This window comes from Canis lupus, chromosome 36 (assembly GCF_003254725.2).
Source record: "Canis lupus dingo isolate Sandy chromosome 36, ASM325472v2, whole genome shotgun sequence".
Taxonomy (NCBI): domain Eukaryota; kingdom Metazoa; phylum Chordata; class Mammalia; order Carnivora; family Canidae; genus Canis; species Canis lupus.
Genome location: NC_064278.1, coordinates 5,743,356 through 5,764,308, shown reverse-complemented (window position 1 = coordinate 5,764,308; position 20,953 = coordinate 5,743,356). Strand labels below are relative to the sequence as shown.

At 35.7% G+C, this 20,953-nt stretch overlaps 1 protein-coding gene across 2 annotated transcripts in view; it reads left to right on the top strand.

Moving 5' to 3' along the window:
* LY75 (lymphocyte antigen 75) overlaps positions 1 to 20,953 on the top strand; it is a 124,430-nt gene that overhangs the window by 50,019 nt on the left and 53,458 nt on the right. For both annotated transcript variants that reach the window (XM_025471109.3, XM_025471108.3), the window contains exons 17-28: positions 2,438 to 2,473; positions 2,841 to 3,016; positions 3,892 to 3,959; positions 4,239 to 4,318; positions 4,898 to 5,037; positions 6,547 to 6,652; positions 6,877 to 7,037; positions 11,581 to 11,710; positions 12,824 to 13,050; positions 15,615 to 15,780; positions 17,247 to 17,414; positions 19,387 to 19,503. In XM_025471109.3, the coding sequence (XP_025326894.2) occupies positions 2,438 to 2,473; positions 2,841 to 3,016; positions 3,892 to 3,959; positions 4,239 to 4,318; positions 4,898 to 5,037; positions 6,547 to 6,652; positions 6,877 to 7,037; positions 11,581 to 11,710; positions 12,824 to 13,050; positions 15,615 to 15,780; positions 17,247 to 17,414; positions 19,387 to 19,503 (1,575 nt within the window). The remainder of the gene's footprint in view (positions 1 to 2,437; positions 2,474 to 2,840; positions 3,017 to 3,891; positions 3,960 to 4,238; positions 4,319 to 4,897; positions 5,038 to 6,546; positions 6,653 to 6,876; positions 7,038 to 11,580; positions 11,711 to 12,823; positions 13,051 to 15,614; positions 15,781 to 17,246; positions 17,415 to 19,386; positions 19,504 to 20,953) is intronic.

The window sequence follows — 20,953 nt, the reverse complement described above, 5'->3', positions numbered from 1 at the left end:
GTACAAGACTGGCTTATTGAGATTAGATGGTACCTTCCTCTTTGATCATGAAAGAATTTTTATAAAAGATAAAATTTAAGATAAATTTAGAGATTAGATTTTGGAATGAGAGATTATTTCAATGAAAAGAAGACACGTAATGTAGGGACACCTGAGTGGCTCAGTGGTTGAGCATCTGCCTTTGGCTCAGGTGTGATCCCGGGGTCCTGGGATCAAGTCCCTCATCAGGCTCCCTGCATAGAGCCTGCTTCTCCCTCTGCTTGTGTCTGTGCCTCTCTCTCTCTCTGTGTGTCTCTCATGAATAAATAAATAAAATCTTTTTTAAAAAAGGCCACCACCATATTACCTTTAGAAGACATGATATCCTTGGGGCGCCTGGGTAGCTCAGTTGGTTAAGCATCTGCCTTCTGCTGAGGTCAGGATCCCAGGAGCCCCAGGTTGGGCTCCCTGCTTAGCAGGGAGCCTGTTTCTCCATCTCCTTCTGTCCCTCCTCTCTGCTTGGGTTCTCTCTTTCTCTCAAATCAATAAATAAAATCTGTTTTAAAAAATAAATAAAAGATAAGATATCCAGTATAGTAACTGTCAAGTTTCTTTCACCAAGGCAACTGGTAGGCCATTAATAAAAGAGGGAACTCTGTGTGTGTGTGTGTGTGTGTGTGTGTGTGTGTGTGTGTACTACATCTTCTTTATCCATTCATCTGTTGATGCGCATCTAGGCTCTTTTCATATTTACTGTGGACGTTACTACTATAAACATTGGGGTGCATGTGCTCCAATGTATCACTATTTTTATATACTTTGAATAAATACCTAATAGTGCAATTGCTGGGTCATAGGGTAGTTCTATTTTTAACTTTTTGAGAAGTTCCTATACTATTTTTCAGACTGGCTGCACTAGCTTGCATTCCCAACAGTGTATGAGGGTTCCTCTTCCTCCACATCCTCACCAACAGCTTTTGTTTCCTGAGTTGCTAATTTTAGCCATTCTGACCCATGTAGGATGGTATCTCATTGTGGTTTTGATTTGTTTTTCCCTGATGCCAAGTGATGTTGAGCTTTTTTTCATGTGTCTGAACAGAAGTTTTTTACAAGATTACAAACAACTATGCATATTTTTAACTAATTTGACCCATTGTTGATAGAAATTAACCAATATATAGAGAACTGACTTAGAGAGAGAAACCAAAGATGTTGAATATATAGGCAGTGCTCTGAGAAAAGTCTTCTCTACATTAGGCCCAGATACAACAGCAAAATGAAGAACAGCTATTTTACTCTGTAGTTTCTAATAGTCATCAAATTACATCTTTGCCTTGAAACAAGTGTGACCTACAACCAGAATGAAAAGGGAGAGGAAAGCAACTAGCAACCTGCAAGGAGCTGTTCTGCCCTGGAACTGTCTAGATGCTTCTGTAGGGGCAATCTTAAAGTGATTTTCACAGTCTTTGTGAGTTAAGTAGGAGTCTTGTTTCTGGTTTTGTTTGTTTGTTTGTTTGTTTTTTATAGAGTAGAGAGTTGAGTCTAAGCAGCAGATCCAAAGTCCCATAGTAGTGAAGGGTCTGAGGGCATTTGGACCCTGACTCACTCAATTTCAAGGCCCATAATGCATTAAAGTATCACATTTCCTCTGTTTCCAACTGGAAATTCTGGGTGATTTTTATTATTTTTCTCCCAGTTTTGTCTCTCATCTTCTCAAAAGGTTCAGTACTGGATTATTGTACATTGTTTACAATAATACATTGGGGGTGGGATGCCTGGGTGGCTCAGCGGTTGAGTGTCTGCCTTTGGCTCATGGCGTGATCCCGAGTCCCGGGTAGAGTCCGACATTGGGCTTCCTGCGGGGAGCCTGCTTCTCTCTCTGCCAGTGTCTCTGCCTGTGTGTGTGTGTGTGTGTGTGTGTGTGTGTATGTGTGTATCATGAATAAATAAATAAAATTAAATTAAAAAAAAAGAATACCTTGGGAGAACAATGAATTCTACCAACCAAGGTTTATAGAACAATTACTCAAATTACATTAGATGGAGAAGTAGTTCCTGAATAACCTCATCCTGCAGTAATGATTATCTTTGTGCCTATTCCTTAGTGTTTCTGTGTAATATATACAATATACTCATTTACTTATGTATACTTTCTAATTATTAGCCATATTTTATCCATCTAGTCTTCCTTTGTGACTTCCGTGATGTAAGGTAGAGAACTACCAGGAATACTTTAATAGTTAACAGATCTACCTTTTTGATTGCCACTAAAACAGTGTTAGCATAGGCCCCACAAAATTCAAACCAAAGCAATCATAATATGAAAAGAAATAATCTGGCCAGAAATGGTCCAACTCAGAAAGTCCTCTTGAGTTAGATTAAAGGCACTTACTTATAATAGGACACCATCTGTAATTGGATACTAATCCTCAGCCTTTTGTTTTCTTTCTTGTACCAGGCCATACTCTAAAAACACCAGACTGGTATAATCCAGGTAAGTTAAGAAAACTGAAACTTAACCAAAGCTGGTTTTATCTTTTCTGTAATGTATTTAGTTAATTATCTAAGCCCATGCCCAAGTGCCAGCTTCTCTATCACATTTTCAAGGGAGATGAAATATCTCCAGGCAGGAAAGGTGATTGGCTGGTGTGCAATGAGGTTTTGAGGCTGGGTTTGTTCTCCTCTGTGAGTACAGGAGGGTGGCAAAGTCTCTCACTGGCTCAGCAATCCTTGGTGCTTTGCAGGTAGCACTGCCCTGGCCAGAGAGAGCAGATTACTATTCATAAATAGTTTTAAACATTAATTCATGCTTAGATGGTGTAGTTTGATCTGTGCATAACTCTGATATTCTTCTTCTTCAGAGCGTCCTGGAATTCATGGACCTCCAGTTGTAATTGAAGGGAGTGAATACTGGTTTGTTGCTGATCCTCACTTAAACTATGAAGAAGCGGTCCTGTATTGTGCTAGCAATCACAGCTCTCTGGCTACCTTGACATCTCTTGCAGGACTAAAAGCCATCAAAAACAAAATAGCAAATGTAATTTGAGAGAATATATTTTAAAATATTTTTCTTATTTTTCTATTTATTCCGTCAAAAATTATTTCAGAAGTCTTGCCAAAATCTACAGAAGTTAAATATTCCTTTCAAGTAAAATCTGCCTTTTTTAAAAACATCCAAATTCATCATTTCATGTTAGAAAAGGGGGATAAAACTCCATGTTTTAAAAATATTCAAGATTAGTTATAAATGTCAACTTATAAAATCAACAGAGATAATATAAAATATTCTTTTTTAAAGTTATTTATTAATTAATTAATTAATTTATTTATTTATTTAGTTGACAGAGGGAGAGCACAAGTAGGGGGAGTGGCAGGCAGAGGGAGAGGGAGAAACAGGCTTCCCGCTGAGCAGGGAGCCCATCTCAGGGCTCAATCCCAGGATCCTGAGATCATGACCTGAGCTGAAGGCAGACACTTAACCCACTGAGCCACCCAAGTGCCCGTAATATAAGATATTCTAATTCTTTATTATATTTTGTACTAAAAGTTAACTTCATAGTTAACTTGAGTTTCCATTTCTTCAAATAACTAACCTTGTAAGATAGGAAAATAATTTTATATTTTTAAATTTATAATTATTTACAATTGAACACTATATAATCGAATTAATGTATACCTATAATTACAATGACCATGTTTTATAATAGCACATAGTGTTAAGTGAAAAGTTTCCAGCTACTTCTTTGATGGAAGCACCTGGTTTACATAATTTAGAGACTGAAGTAATGGAATGTCTGGAAATGTTAGTGGTTGTGGTTATGGTGGGACAGGGTATTTTAAATAAAAGCTCTTTAGGAAACTCAGCACAAATAAGGATAGGTGATTTTGTCTGTTGGTTGGTTTGTTTTTCAGATATCTGGTGATGAACAGAAGTGGTGGGTGAGAACTACCGACCAGCCAGTAGATCGTCGTTTTATGTAGTATGTGACACCATTGATATTGCCTTTGTAAAGTCATTGGAAAGAAGCAGTCCCAAATTCTCCTTTAGAAAATGGATCGTTATTTATAATTTGTTTTGAACATTCATCAATAAACCGTGTGGACTACAGAAACCAAGTCCTGTTACATATTAGCATCAAGAAAAAAGTGGCATAAAATAATGGCATAACATTAAATTTAGAATTAAAATAACAGTTTAAAAAAAACAGAATAGAACATGTAATACATTATGAGCTGTGAACTCTCTCATTTTTTTTCAGCTCACGATATCCATGGCATCACTTTCCTATAACATTTCGGGAGGAATGCTTGTACATGTCTGCAAAGACTTGGTTTAATGGTAAATTCCAAATCTTTTAATGTTGATTATGTAATATGTGAACTTCAGGTTCGGTTACTAACTTAACCTTATTTTCCTGTTAATTATACGTTGGTTGCTTCATTTTATTTTGGCTTATTGCTAATGACCGTAGTTTAAATTCCAAATGCAAACAAAGTTGCTTTTCATTGTATTTTGACTTCCTTTACCCTATGGTGACTGCTTAGAAATAAACTTACCACTTTCATAACTGAAAAGCATATAAATAAATTTGCAAAGATAAACAGGTAGCAATTCTAAATATAGTTTAGTTCTCTTCCCCCTCATTAGCCTTCACTTTCAGCCTATTTGCCTACCATCAGGTCCTGTGGTGGTAACTGTGGTTCTTATACTAAATGTATGCATTTTTATAGGCAAAGCTGGTATGCTCTACCCTACTGATATAATAATAACAGAAGATAGAAATGGCTAGAGAAGAGGAATATATTTTAACTGTTTGGGAAAGAGCAATCGAAAGAGATTTTCTTTACTACTGGATTGTTTTTAAAATGTGCTGAATGGAAAATTCTCACCCCTGTAATTCTGCTTTTCATTTCTCAGACTTAAATAAGCCAGCAGACTGTAGTACCAAGTTGCCCTTCATCTGTGAAAAATATAATGTCTCTTCATTAGAAAAATATAGTCCAGATTCTGCAGCTAAAATACAGTGCTCTGGGGATTGGATTGCTTTTCAGAATAAGGTAAAAAGGGAATTGCTACATTGTACAAATGATGATTGCTTTCATGATGGTTGTATGGCCTGTAGCGGAATCGCAGCCCATCAAACAACTTCACTAAAGATAGCCTCTGCCTATTTCAGTAACTCACCTGATCCTCTACATTGCCAGAAACCAAGTTAACTCTCAAGCTAGTGATGCCTACAGGTCTTCAAAGTACTGTGTTCTTATCCAGTTGCTACTAAAATTAAATTGCTGATGTTGATTGCTCAATGAATTACAATACTTTAAATAATAAAACTGTCTCTATAGCATGAAGGAAACTGACAATTTCTGGCTGATGTATTTTCCACTTGAAAGAAAGCATCCAAGCAGCATCGACCAATTAAATTAGACCAGCATTTCCAAACTATGTTTTGGCTACATATATGCTAACAAAATGTTAATCATTGATCTTGCCTTCCAAGGGGTTTAATAATTACATAAGTTTGGGAAATGCTAGATTCTATATCTGCCTCTTTGAAATGATAATCTAGATTGGTATATGTATCTCTTTGGAAATACATTTGGTTGCTAAGTAGAGAGATTGCTATACTATGTTAGAACATCTATTCTCTCACACAAAAGAAGTTTGAGGGTAAGTGGGCTGAAGTTGGTATGGAAGCTCCACAACATCTTCAAATCTAGGCTCCTGTTATCTTTTTGCTCTGCCATCCTTAACATACTGAAGCTTCCAAGCTCAAGTTCAGGGTGTTCTGTCTAGGGCCTTTTCTAGAAGCCACCCAGTGACATAGAGCTCACTGGCCACTCCAGTCTCCAGGGAGTCTGAAAAAAATTCTGTTGGATGCTTCAAGGAACAGTATTTAAGTTGTACCACTTCACACTAACATGATCATAGTATCAAAAATAAAAAGGAAGATAGGAGTCTTACAACTGAAAACATCTGTACTGAAGCTAAAATAATAAGGATACATTTTGACTTTTTAAAATTAGAACAGTCTTCACACACACACACACCAAGGTATTGGGACTAAATTAATTTACATAATTGAGGTAAGTTTGAATTAAGATTTCCTGCCAAAAGAAAGGGGGATGACTTCTTTTAAAATGCATGTTTTTATATAAGGAGGTGATGATTATCAGTTCAGCCTTTGAAATCAGTTGGAATAAATCTAAACGCTGATCATACCACTATCTGTCTACTTCACTTACAAGTAAAGTTACTTAACTGCCCCGTGCCTCAGTTTCCCTATTTGTTGTAGGAATTAAGTGAGATGGTATTATGCAAACTGTTTAGCACATGGGAAGCACTCAATAAGAGGGAGATTTTTTAAAAAAATAATTTGACTGATAGACCACTCTTTAGTTGTTTATATTGACAGTGTAGGTCTGCATTCATATAGTACTACTTTGTAAATTTCCATATCTCACAGACCAAAAATTAGCATCCCTCTAAAAGATGAGATATTTACTTCCTATGTGAGCTCTTCGGTGCTTGGAATCTTATGCTTCATTTATGTTTTTTGTTTGCAGTGTTTTCTAAAAATCAAACCGAAGTCTCTCACATTTTCCCAAGCAAGTGATACTTGTCACACTTATGGTGGCACCCTTCCTTCAGTGCTGAGCCAGATAGAACAAGGTAACAGAATTGTTTTGGAAACATGTTTTATTCTGATATGGGGGCCAAGTTAGTTCTGAGAGGCTTTGGGGAATTAGCATATTTAAAAATTCTTATTAAATTACTTTATTACAGAATAGGTAAAAGAGTATCGTTGTAGATAAGGAGGAAGTATTCGATGAGATTTTTTTGGTGTATCTATAATTTGAATAAGTAAATACTTTTAAAAAATCTCTTTCTGACAGATTTCATTACATCCTTATTTCCGGATATGGAGGCTACTTTATGGATTGGTTTGCGCTGGACTGCCTATGAAAAGATAAACAAATGGACAGATAACAGAGAACTGACATACAGTAACTTTCACCCGTTAGTAGTTGGTGGGAGGTTGAAAATACCAACAAATGTAAGTTTTTAAAATCAGAAATCTAAATTGCTCAGGGTACCTGAGTGGCTCAGTCGGTTGACCATCAGACTTTATTTCAGCTCAGGTCATGATATCAGGGTATGAGATCAAGCCCCCACTCGGGCTCTGGCTGGGCATGGAGCCTGCTTAAGATTCTCTCTCCCTTTCCCTCTGCCCCCACCACCCACTTCTGCTGTGTGCATATATGTGCGCACACACACACACTCTCTCTCTCTCTCTCTCTCACACACACACACACACACACACACAAACCTGTATAGCTCTGTGAAATACCCAAGTCTTATATAGATTATTGGATTAAGAATGAGGTTTCTATTGTATGAGTCCACTTATATGAGATATTCAGAGTAGGCACATCTTCAAAGATAAAATGTAGATTAGTGGTTGCCAGAGGCTAAGAAGGAAGAAGGATTGGGAGTGATGCCTAAAAGGTAATGGCATTTCTTTTTGGGGGTGATAAAAATATTCTAAAAATTGATTGAGGGTGATGGTAGACACATTGATATTTTCTTTTTATTCTACTTTATCTAGTTTATTCTCTTCGTCCTATCTTATCTTAGTCCATTATCACATATGTGAGCCAACTAAATGAGTCTCAAACCATATTTGATCCCTAATCTAGGAAATTGCAGTAAGTATTTCAGCATTTTTTCTTCTAGGGCTTTTTCATATATTATTGTTCTGACATAGATAATATCATAATGTATATAAAATGGTATATATACCATTGTCTACTTTTCTCATTTAGTATTGTAAATAGTTTCTTATACCATTAAAAGATGTACTTGATAAGCATTTTAATAGCTGTGCAATATTTCTTAATGGTATGCCATTATTTTCCAACCAGTGCTGAGTATTTAGGTTGTTTCTATTTTTACATAATTATAAATAGCATTACAATGAACAGTTTTGTGCATAATCTTTGGTTATATTCAGATTACCTCCTTAAGATAGATTTTGGAAGTCAAAGCCAGATCAAAAGATAAAGTAGTTATAAAACTCTATTCACCAAATGCTTTCCAGAAAGGTTTATGAGTTTTTATATTTGTCAGTAATATATTATAATTGCCATTCTATCCATTCCAACATATTAATAATTTCTAACATTTGTTGATCACTAATATGTGTCAGGCACTTTGCTAATGCATCATTTGCATTATTTCATTTAATCTGCACAACAGATGTGAAAAGGTCTGTTATTCTGCCTCTAAGAAATGTAGAAACTGGAGTCATGTAACTTGTCCCCAGTCATGCAGTCACGCATGCAGTCGTGACTAGGTCCATGAGACTGCAGAACCCGTGTTTTTAGCTTCTCTACTATGTTACCTCTAAGGGTCATTGTCTTTTAAAAATTCTTGCTAATTTGGTAATTTAAATATATCAATCATATTTTTCTTTATATTTCTCTGATATCTAATGAAAACAAACTTCTGTAAGTTCAATAGTACCTTGAATTTCATCAAGTATGAATATTCTTATTCTTTTTCAATATTTTTCAAAGCCTTCATGTATTTTCTTTTGTCTTCATGTACTTCTTATTGATTTTACAATTATGTAAATATTAAACATGCTGACTCTTTGTTTCTTGTGTTTATGAAAAATATTCCTGTAGGTTTTTTTCTTAAGCGCAGAATACCAAAAATATTATAGAAGTAAGCTTTGATTTTTTGCATGTGTGTACATTCAAATATATTTATTTCTCTTTTCTCCTCCATTTTTTTTAGGTTAGAAATTTCATCGTGTAGATGTTAGTTAAATATATGCCTATATTTTCTTTGCCTTTTTTTCCTGACTGCATGATACAGCCATGGTATATAGTGTATGTTGTCAATTGAATACTTCATGCTTTTCCCTAATCCTGTCAAACACCATTTATTGCATATACTTCAACTTGTTAAAAGCAATATAGGATGCCTCCTTTATCTTACATAAAGTGTGAGTGTATGAAATATACTCTTATGTAGCTATGACACTGATCTAAATACTATAATTTTGCATATTAAAAAATATGATAGGAATAATTATCCTGTATATATACCTTTAAAAAATGGTTTTAGCTATTCCTGTCCATTCTTCCAAACTATAATTGTTTGGCCAATCTCCAACCCAAACAATTAAACAAACTTCTGATGAGAATTTGACAACATTTTAGGGACAGTTAACATCTTTTTATTAATCTTTTAACTCAAGAATATGGTATATCCATTTATTCAAGTCTTCCTTTAGAGCCCACGTGAAATTTTTGTAGTTCTGTCTCATTGCCTTTGAGAATGACAGATTTTTTCTTGATTTTCTCACTGATATGTAAGAAGCTGTTGTTTGGGTATTTTTATGTATTATTTCACAGGCACCCATCTTACTAAAACCTCTTATTACTTCTAGAGTTTTTCACTAGATTTTTGGGGTTTCTTACTTAGATAATCATAATCTTCAAATACTAGTTTATGCTTCACTACATGTGGTAGGACTTCTAGAACTGTGATAGTACCAGAAGAAATAACTACCATCCTAGACTTGATCTAGATTTTGTAGGATTGTCTGCAGTCTCTCATTGTTATTTATGATGCTCACTCTTTGGGCGTTTTTCAGGGTCTTTTTGGTTTTTTTTTTTTTTTTTTTTTTTTTTTTTTAAGTAGGCTCCATGCCTAGCATGGAGCTTGACATGGCTCTTGACCTAAGCTGAGCAGAAGAGTCCATGATTAACCAACTGAGCCACCCAGGCACTCCAATGCTGACTCTTTAAGTTATATCATTCTATAACTAGCTTATTTAGAACTTTTGTTCAGGAATAAGTACTGAATTTTCCAAAGCTTTTTTTCTAGCGTCTACTAAAATTGTCATATATTTATAATAAACGATCTTTATCTTATCATAGATTCTAGTTGCTCCAAATGGATTATTATTTTGCTATTATACTGAATTGGACTTCTTAGAATTATATTTGGGAATGTTTTCATCTCTGCTCATAGAATTAATTTTTTATGCTATATTGTCTGATTTTTTTTCCCGATTATGTCAGCTTCATAAGATGAACTGGCTAGCTTTCTGCCTTTGTGTTTTGAAATTATAATCCAGCCTGGAGAATTATTCAGCCTGAAAGTTTGAGGGAATTACCTACAAAATCATGTGATGTTATTTTCAGACATCATTCTCTAATAATAAAGGGATTTGGTGCAGTGGTCAAATGCCTAAATTCCAGAGTCACATTGTCTGGTTTTGAATTTCATTCAATCATTAGTATGGAAGTTCACTTAACTTTTCTTTCTTTCTTTTTTAAAGAGTTTATTTATTTATTCATGAGAGATACAGAGAGAGGCAGAGACACAGGCAGAGGGAGAAGCAGGCTCCCTGCAGGGAGCCCAACCGGGATTCCAGGATCACACCCTGGGCTGCAGGCGGCGCCAAACCGCTGAGCCACCCGGGGCCGCCGCCCCACCCCCCCCCACCCCCCACCCCCCGCCCCACCACCCCCCACCCCCCACCCCCGCCCCCGTTACCTTTTCTTAATCCTCAATTTCTTGTCTGTAAATTCTGATTCTGTTATACGTACAACACAACGTGAAAATTACATAAGATAATTCATTTAAAGCTTTTAGCTATCTCACATATAGTTTTGAAAATGAACTACTAGTATTAAATTTCAATTTCCAATGAAGTTACTGGTACATTTTGGTGTTTCTACTTCTCCTTATAACAATTATGCTAATTTGTTCTTTTCAAGATAAGTTGCCTATTTCATTTAGATTTTTTAAAAGTATATTTAAGTAAACTACACCCCATGTGGGGCTCAAACTCATGACCTCAAGATCAAGAGTTCCCTACTGTTCCGATTGAGCCAGCCGGGTGCCCCTCATTTAGATTTTCAAAGGTATTAGAATAAAATTGTGTATGCTATTATCTTTTCAAATCCTCACGCCTTATTTTGATTGTGTTTTTACTTTTTTTTTATTCAGATTTTTACAAAACTGGTATGTATTGGTTTTCTCCTCCCTCTTCTCCATCTTCTACTTCTATTGCTTGAGATACATTTACAAATATTACTACATTTTTCCATCCTAGTTTTTTGGAGATCTATTTTTGTTCGTTTTCTAATCCACTGTATTCAATTCTTAGTTCATCTTTCCTTTAAAAAACACAATACATTTAATAATACATATTTGCATTATTCCACTATTGGAATATTTGCCCCAAGAAAACAAAAACACTAACGTCAAGAATGATAGCAGAGTGTTAAATATTACTATAATAGTGTTTTCATCTTACTTTTACCAGTTTTTCTTTTATCTGTTTGGAATTTATATTTAATGATATTGCCACTGTTTTTGTTTTATAATTTCTAAAGTTAATTGCCCCTTTTCCATGCTTCAGAAGTTTTTGAGGATTTTCTTGTGATTTCAGGGTCAACTCCTTAATGGAATTTTTTACAGGAGGAAAAATCCAATTTGGGATATAAAGTTCTCTTGCTAGGATCTTCAGACAGTTAGTTTCATGATTATTTGTACATGTTTGCCTTTTTGTTTAGATTTTTGAGGAAGAGTCCCGATACCAATGTGCTCTAATGCTCAACCTCCAAACATCACCTTATACTGGGACATGGAATTTTACTGCCTGCAATGAATACCACACTCTATCTCTCTGTCAGAAATATTCAGGTATAAATTATTATCTAGATATCTATGGTACTTTATGCTGTTGGATAAATACAGTATTTTTTCACAAAAATCTTATAAATGAATTAATATTAATTTATAAACAGCTTTCCTAAAATTTTAAGATAGCTAAATCCATATTGGTTCAGTTAGTCACATTATCTCAAATGGAATATGATTTTTTCAAGTGTCATTGCTTTACTTAATTAAATATCAAAATTAAGTATCAGATGGAATTTATTAATAGGAGTTGCCTAATTATAGTAAGTTATGGTTGAATTTTGTTCTTTTTTCCACTCTGGCATTTATTTTTCAGTTTTTACGTTCTATCTTGGAGAAAGAAGGAGAAAAAATATATTTAATTGACTCTGGTAAAGTTTATCACACACACACAAAAGGTGTGAAGTGTTATAAATGGGTCACTGTATATACCTTACTGTAGCCCAAATAAAAATAAAATGTGGGCTTAAAAATAAGAATCATCCATATTTTCAAAAAGATATTTTTAGAGGTATTACATTGTCTTCATTGATTACAATGTTTTTAACAAATAATTTTTTTAAAAAAAGCTTTGTCATGTAATGAGAACCTCAAGTAGATAATCCATGTACTTCTAAAGAACTTTTTATTAAACCAACCTATGCCTTATTTGTCTCATATTGTTTAGTAATTGCTTTACTCAGAGAAGTACTGTAAAGCAGTAGTTCAATACAACCTCTTGTGTGTTGTTTTGTACATTTTTCTCATCAGAGCTCTCCTTGATGAGATCTTTTGTAAGAGAACACATAACATTTTCTCCTGTTGAAGGAGTTCAAATAAAGGAGGTATTTGACACCAACCTGAAATGGTAATCTAATTGCCAGCTCCTTTTATTTATAGCTTTTTTCCTTCCTAAATCAGATCAACAAAAACAATTTTGTTCTAATTTTAGAAAACAAATGCTGTGGCTCACACATATTACATATTAAGATACACAGCAAGACATACATACCTAGTTCTCCTAACCAAAATCTAAAATAAATGGATAAGTAACATCTAAAGCACTCGTTGTGGAGAAATTTGAAGAAATGTCCTATGACTTGCAGAGTGGGTGTTTTTTTTTTCTTTTACACACAGAAATTGAAAACAGACAAACCTTGCAGAATACTTCAGATACTGTAAAGTATCTAAATAATCTGTACAAAATCATCATGAAGACTCTGACTTGGTTTGATGCTCTAAGAGAGTGTCAGAAAGAGAACATGCACCTGGTGAGCATCACAGACCCTTACCAGCAGGCGTTTCTAACTGTGCAGGCGGTTCTTCATAACTCTTCTTTATGGATTGGACTCTCCAGTCAAGATGTAAGTTTTCAGTCCCAACTGCCAGGACTGGGTGATGAAATGTGAAATTTTTGTTGCACACAGCATTTCTCATATCAGACAAAAAGAACCTGGAGATTGTAAAATCTTACTCCAGTGAGTAAATTTCATGAAGTGTGTAATTTTTAGTGACTGTCATCTTTCTACTGTTCAAAGATCTAGTGCTGTATTGTTTATATTAAGAAAAAGTTGTACTGAACATATGTAGCTGAGCACTTCTTTTTACTCTAGTAAAAGACTGAGTAGGAATCAGGAACTGCCACATCTCCCCAGCCAAAGAAAAGAGACAAAGAGAAGAATTAAAAAATCAGATAGGGTTGAGTGTTGGGATGGGGGGAGGTCCAGAGGGAGAGGAAGAGAGAGGATCCCAGCAGGCTCCACACCCAGTTGCAGAACCTGATATATAGGGCTCCATCTCACAACCCTGAGATCATGACCTAAGTGGAAATCAAGAGTCAGACACCTAACTGACTGAGTGACCCAGGTTCTCCTATAGTGAACTTTTTTTTAAAGAAAATTAAAATCACCTGTAATCCCAGCACTTTGTAATAAATAAGATTGAATAATTTGGTTTATATCCCTCAAGTTTTTCTCTATATACATATGTATATATTTTTTAAGATGTTTGGGATCATACCATTTTCTTTTTCTTCTCCACTTAAGGATTTTGGTCTTGTTTCCTACCCTATTTTAATCTTCACCTATGTTTCTCTTTTTCCTTTCACTCTTTAACATGTTTATTACATTTCTGCATAAACTGCCTTAAATCTTTGGAACATGACCAGATACAAATAAATAAAACTTTACATTGAAAGCAATGGAAGGGTATTGAAAGATTTTAAACATGGTAGTAACAACAGATTTTTACTTAGAAAGAATTGTACTGGCAGAGAGTGGATAAGGAAGTGAGTAATCTAGAGATTTCTTGTAGAAATTCATGCAGGAGCTCATGTTGGTCTGAACTAAGGCCCGTGGCAGTTCTGGGTTTAAAGTCCAGAGAGTGGCTGTGGCAGTGGGTCACTTAAGTATATAGAAGTGGAAGTACATAAACATAGAAGAAGTGAAGAAGGCTTGGGAATTGGGGAGTCATTCACATGAACATTAATGTCCGTAGGTCAATGTTAGGACCAGGAGGACAGAGCAAGACATGGGGCTTCTCCTTAGTGAATGTCAGGAGGAACAAGGAGGCCAAGTCCTAAGTGGATGTCAGAAAGAGGCAAGGAATCTGGTAGTTTGCATAAACCTCAAAGGGAATGACTGAAGGAGATCAGATTCAGCAAAGAGATAGGGGGTGCAGGGATTTATCTACAAGGAATAGAAGTTCCAAAGGCCCAGGTACCTGGGGTAGTTGTGAGTGCAAAGATGAAGGAACCCAGAGTAATACCAAGTACAAGCAACATCACATGGTCAAAGGGCCACATTTGAGGCCACAGGGCTTTGGGATTAACTGGCCACAAAGTTACCCCTGGAACTCTCTGATGGAGAACAGTTTCAGAATGAAACAGTTGGTGGTGTTGAAACTTAAGCATGTTTGCTATTTATGGTTCACTAAGGATACTGTGTATGGCCTTTGCCCAATATTCCAAAGAAACCAGTGTTGCAAAATTACCTTGGCCTCAGAACAGCTTAGTTTGTTGGGTCAGTGCATAAGGCCTGGTGCTCTCATAGCACCAGGGGGGAGCGCAAACAGGTTTGTACCCTGCAGTCCATCCTCTAGACTGTACCTATTCTGTAAAGCCTCTTTCAAGATAGGTGGGTGGTCAGGCCCTTGTCAGGATGTAAGGATGGATGTTCACAGACTCTGAGTGCACAATAGAATATAATGAATGAGGAAGTTTCTCCATAAAGACAAGTGTAAAAACAGCAGTGTGAGATGAGATCCGCAAGGCCTGAGTCAGGGTTAGGAGGAAGGGAGCTAACATTTATGTAGCATTTCTTGTGTGCCAGCTGGCTATGATGTGTCTTACACATTACCCCACTAATTCTAGCCCTGAGGGGTTTAAGTGTCACATTCACGTAATAGATGACAAGTTGGAAACTCCACAAGGTAAACTCAAATCAAAAACTAATGAATGACTAAGCCAGAATTCCAAACTAAATATGCTTAGCTCCAGAGCCCATGTTCTTTCCACTACTACACGTTGTTTTACTACATGTGGTTTCTTCCAAAAACCAACAGTTCCAGATATGTTGTGTGGCAGCCCAGTATAATGGCTCAGACCGTGGACTCTAGCGTCTGAAGGCCTGGATTAGAGTCCCAGAACTGGGGTATATATTCTGTGGGACTTGGTCACATTAGATGCCTTCGGTTTTCTTATAGGTAAAATGGAAACAGTAGTTCCCATCTCATATCGTTTTCATGACATTGAGTAAGTTAATATTTGCAAAGCACTTAGGACAGTGCCCGGCACATGATAAGTGCTATGTAACTGTGTGTTAAATATAAGGTAAAATTAAGGGTCATTAGACGGACTATGAGGAACAAAATAATACAAAAGGGATAACATGAAGTATTGCCACTTGAAATGTATTTCTGCTGCTTACAGGATGGACTCAACTTTGGTTGGTTAGATGGGAAACATCTTCAGTTTAGTCGCTGGGCTAAAAATAATGAACCACTTGAAGACTGTGTAATATTAGACATTGATGGATTCTGGAAAACATCTGATTGTGATCATATGCAACCGGGTGCTATTTGCTACTATCCAGGAAGTATGCTATGTTTTAGTTCTTAAATTATTATCAGTCTCATGAATAGTGAAATTTGTGGGGAGTAGTTCTGTAAAATCTTGTTTTGAAATTATAATCATGTCCTTTCTTACAACAAAATTTGTGAAAATTCATATCAGGTAGAATTATTATATATTAAGTACTTGGTCACTGATTTGTTATTTTAGACATTGTTATATATTTATTTTTGTCAGTTGATAATGATAATTGACCTTTGAGTTTTAAATCCCTATTAGCCTCATTTTGGATATATTTTGTTTATATTCTATAAGAACTTCTATCTGTGGGAATTTTTTTGGTAATTCTTATCAACAACTAATATTTCTTTTTAAGAGTCACTGTTAAGATTAATCTGTTTGCAAGTCACAGTAACCAGCTCAAGCTAGCTTCAGCCAAAAGGGAAATTTAGATCGTCAAAAATGAGAATATAGCTGAGCTTCATGAGAATGGGAATCAGAAACTGAATGGAATCAGGAACCCAGAGATACTATCTCCCACCTATCTCTTCTGTTTCTCTCTGTGGATCTGACTCTTTTTTTATATACTTTCTGCTTCTTTCTGCACATGGTAAAACAAGGCAGCTCTGTAGCCTTCAAATATAGCTGTAACTGGCAATGAATTGACTATCCTTGAATTCCACTTTCAAAATTCTTAGAAAGAATCTGATATACCCAACTGAGTAAGGTATGCAATCTCTAGCCTTAGTCAGAGGAAGGTGGTTTTACAACCACCAGGGGCCCACATTTGTGCATTTTCAGGAGAGAGAAGATACTACTTTCCAGACAAAGAAAGTTGTAAGCTGGGAGAGATTCTGAATGGTCTCTACTGCATATTAAATCGGTTTGACTGTCTTTGAGTAGAGCATAGCTATATTTGCATCTTCTTAAACGTATTGCTTTTTCTTAAAATTTTTTAAAGAACCAGATTTTCTAGATGTCAGATTTTCAACTATTTTCTGTTAGTTTTCATTAAAGCAACAACTTAGAAAATCATGTATTTCATTAAAATGTACCCTTAAAAATAAATAAAAAATAAAATATGACTCTAAAATTAGAGAAGATATCAGTAGCCAGAAACTTAAAGATGAGTTTCCAAAGTTATAGTTCAATGCCCATTATGAATATCTTTGTATAGTATCTGAGGTTGCCTCTTGTATTTGAGATTTGGTGGTACAGGAAGACAGAAACTACATTTAACCTAATAGCACCTCATGTTTTATATTCTCCCACTCACTCCACAGCAGGGGAAAGAAATTATGTTAAATAAATTTCTTCCTACAGAAACCCAGTTAAGAGGTCATATTATATTTGAATATAAACAGAGCAAGCATCATTTGGCTATTATTTATTGGCTTCCTGAATATTCCCTACAAATCAAGCCTAATTACCATGAACAGGATTCAACATTTATGTCTACAGTTAGAATTCTTACCACTGTTTTTTTCTTAGATGAGACTGACAGAGAGATCAAACCAGTTGGCAGTGTTCAGTGTCCATCTCCTGTTCTATCTACTCCGTGGATACCATTTCAGAACTCATGCTACAATTTTGTGATAGCAAAGACTAAATATACAGCAACAACACCAGATGAAGTTCATTCTGAATGCCAGAAACTGAGTAAGTCCCTTATGTGGCCATTAGATGTATGTTCATTAAAAAATAAGTCTCACCTGAGTGTGTTATAAATTTTTCTAATTAGCACTAGATCTCAAAAATATTTATCTCCTACTTTCTGCATTATCAATAAGAAAAGGTATTAACATTTGTGGCTAGTTAAAACGGAGAATATAAGAATTACTTCTTTACCCATCCATTAGAGAACTAGTCTGTCTTTACATGAATAAACAAATGAGTTCTACTTAAAAAGCAAAAGAAATGACACTAGCAAGCTGAGAACTGGATGTTAAACCAAGCTAGACTGTGGGCAAAGTAAAAATAGGTGAATTTCGGGTCGAAAGCTCATATAAGTAGTCAAAAGCAAAGAAGCAGCTCTGCTTAAAAGAAATGCATATTTCATACTTTCACACTTTCAACTCTTAGGACTCTTCAGATATTCCCTGTGAGATCCACTGAGGATCTGTGACTTCTGAACAGTGGACCTGTGAACTCTGGGAATTTCCTATGGCAAATATCAAAGTATTATTCCCAAAATGTGCTGTGTAGAAACTAGTCTTAAAAGATATTCTACAAAAGGATCCTTAGAAAAAGAACAAGATTGAGAAATATTATACACCATTGCTTCCTGTTGGATATTATCAAATGTACATTAACATATACTTTAATATATGTTATAAATGAATTCGTTAACTTTGTTTAACCAATAATGTGACACTTTTATCCATTTAGTCTTTTTCTGAGAAATTCCTGCTAATTTGCTGAGGAACACCTTTGGGAAATGTTAAACTTTTTTAACCCTAATATAAACAGTGATCTCTAAAGAAAAGGAAGATCTATCATACAGTCCATCCAAAAGGTTTTATTTATTATGGTTTTGGGCAGTATATTATTAATATGGATAAATTTGTACCAATTCAAAATAAGCTTTAAATGGGAAAAAGTTAAGTTAATCAATGTTTTAAATTCTCTACTCAGCTGCTAATTTTTCACTATTCTATAAGATTAAATTTTTTTTCAAAGATTTTATTTATTTATTCATGAGAGACACAGATTAAGAGAGAGAGAAAGAAAGAGGCAGAGACACAGGCAGAGGGAGGAGCAGGTCCCATGCAGGGAGCCCGACATGGGACTCGATCCCGGGTCTCCAGGATCAGGCCCTGGGCTGAAGGTGGTGCTAAACTGCTGAGCCACCTGGGCTGCCCATATTCTATAAGATTAAATGTAATATGAAAATATTTGGAGTACCTGGATGGCTCAGTTGGTTAAACATCTCACTTTTGATTTCGGCTCAGGTCATGGTCTTAGGGTCATGAGATCAATCCCTGTGAAGAGCTGGGCATGGAGCCTGCTTAAGATTCTCTCTCTTCAGGAAGACAAACCAGGAGAGACTTCTAATTCAGGGAAACAAACAAAGAGTTGCAGAAGGGGAGGAAGGTGGGGGGATGGGGTGACTGGGTGACAGGCAGTAAGGAGAGTACTTGATGGGATGAGTACTGGGTGTTATACAGTATGTTGGCAAATTGAATTTAAATAAAATAATTTTCTTTTTCTTCACTAAAAAAAGCAAAAACAAAATATTTGAAAACTTAATCTATTTATTTTGGTACAGATTATTTTCTTAAAAGGATTTATTTATTCATTTGAGAGAGAGAACAGGAGTGGGGAGAGCGGCAGTGGAAGAGGACCAGGGAGAGAATCTCAAGCAGACTCCCCACTGAATTCAGCATCCTATGTAGGGCTGGATCTCATGACCCTAATATCATGACCTGAGCCGAAACCAGAGTCGGATGCTCAACTGATTGAACCACCCATGTGCCCCAGTACAATGAAATAGTTATATTTATATGTCTGTCTTATTTTTCATTATTGTTTTAGAGTTTATTAAACTGGGAAATAAATGTTTTAAACCTACCAAAATAAAGTGTTCTAGATAAGTAATTATTAAAATGATTGACTATTTTTTATGTAACAGATCCAAAATCACATGTTCTGAGTATTCGAGATGAAAAAGAGAATGACTTTGTTCTTGAGCAACTTCTGCACTTGAATAATATGGCTTCATGGATCACATTAGGTATAACTTATGAAAGTAAGTTGTAAATCTGCTGATTTTCTCGATTTAAATTCATATACCTCATTATGAACTACTTGTTTATTAAGCTACAAAAGTATAGTTCTTCAAAGTATATATTTGTTTGTTTTAAAGATTTTATTCATTTATTCATGAGAGACACAGAGAAAGAGGCAGAGACATAGGCAGAGGGAGAAGCAGGCTCCCCCTGGGGAGCCTAATGCAGGACTCGATCCCAGGACACCGGGATCAAGACCTGAGCCAAAGGCAGACGCTCAGCTACTAAGTGACCCAAGAGCCCCAAAGTATATGTTTATCAATATACAAAATGATAATTATACACTTAGCAGAACTTATATAAATACTAGACAGTTTTTGTATCTCAAATCTGCCATTAAAATGCCTTTACCACTAAGATTAGAGTTAAATGGTGGAAAATAATTTCTTTTCTCCACTATTTCTCCTAGCAATTCAAGACTAACTAAAAATGACCATGCTGCCAAAGAAATCTTCAATAATTACTTTATATCTCTACTATGTATATGGGATGAGTGGGAATGGAATTATACTTCTATTATCATTGCACCTTTGGGTTTACAACTTTGGCTTGGACTGTATGTTAGAAAAATGAGGAACAGTCTGGCAGTGAGATAGAATATTTGAAATTGGGACTAAATAACACAAGTCCAAGGTATAATTGCTATAAATTTTTTTAAAGATTCATTCATTTATTTTAGAGAGAAGAGAGAGAGGGTGCGGGCATGCTCATGAGGTGACAGGGGAGGGGCAGAAGGAGAGGGAGAGAAGCTCCAGCAGGCTCCTTGCTGAGCATGGGGTAGTGCCCATGACCCTGAGATCATGACCTGAGCCAAAATCAAGAGTTGGCCCATTCAACCAGCTGAGCTCCCCAGGTGCCACACTATGAAATTTTTTAAGACACAGACCCTAGTAATAGCAGAAATAAGACCTATTTAGAAAAATACTCAATTGGAGGTGTCCTGAAAATCATAAAAGTCGAAATTAAGAAAAAAGTCACTCTGAAACATCACACATCAAAAGCATACATTTAGCCTCAAGGGAGGTAGGCCTTACTAAGGGGCATAGGACAATGACAGCCAAAGGCAGAAGCTAAGTTACTCAAATATGAGCATGCCATATTAAATAGCTAAATTAATCAAATATGAGCATGCCATGTTTAAAAATAGCCTTCTCCTTGCAATTTAACCTTTCTTAGAGTTGGTAAGGTTTTTCTTAAATACTTATGATGTGCAGATGAGTTAATAAAAATTAAGCTATCAAGCAACAGGTAGGACTTAAGTTGCCAGTTGAAGATGAGTTCATCATAGTAGGACTTAAGTATCCAAATCCTATCTCCAATGACACTTGAATACCCTTAAAGTTAGGAAGGGGAAAAAATGGAGAGAAACTAGGTGGCTAGGCTTTACTTGGAAATGATCAAGGAAACAAT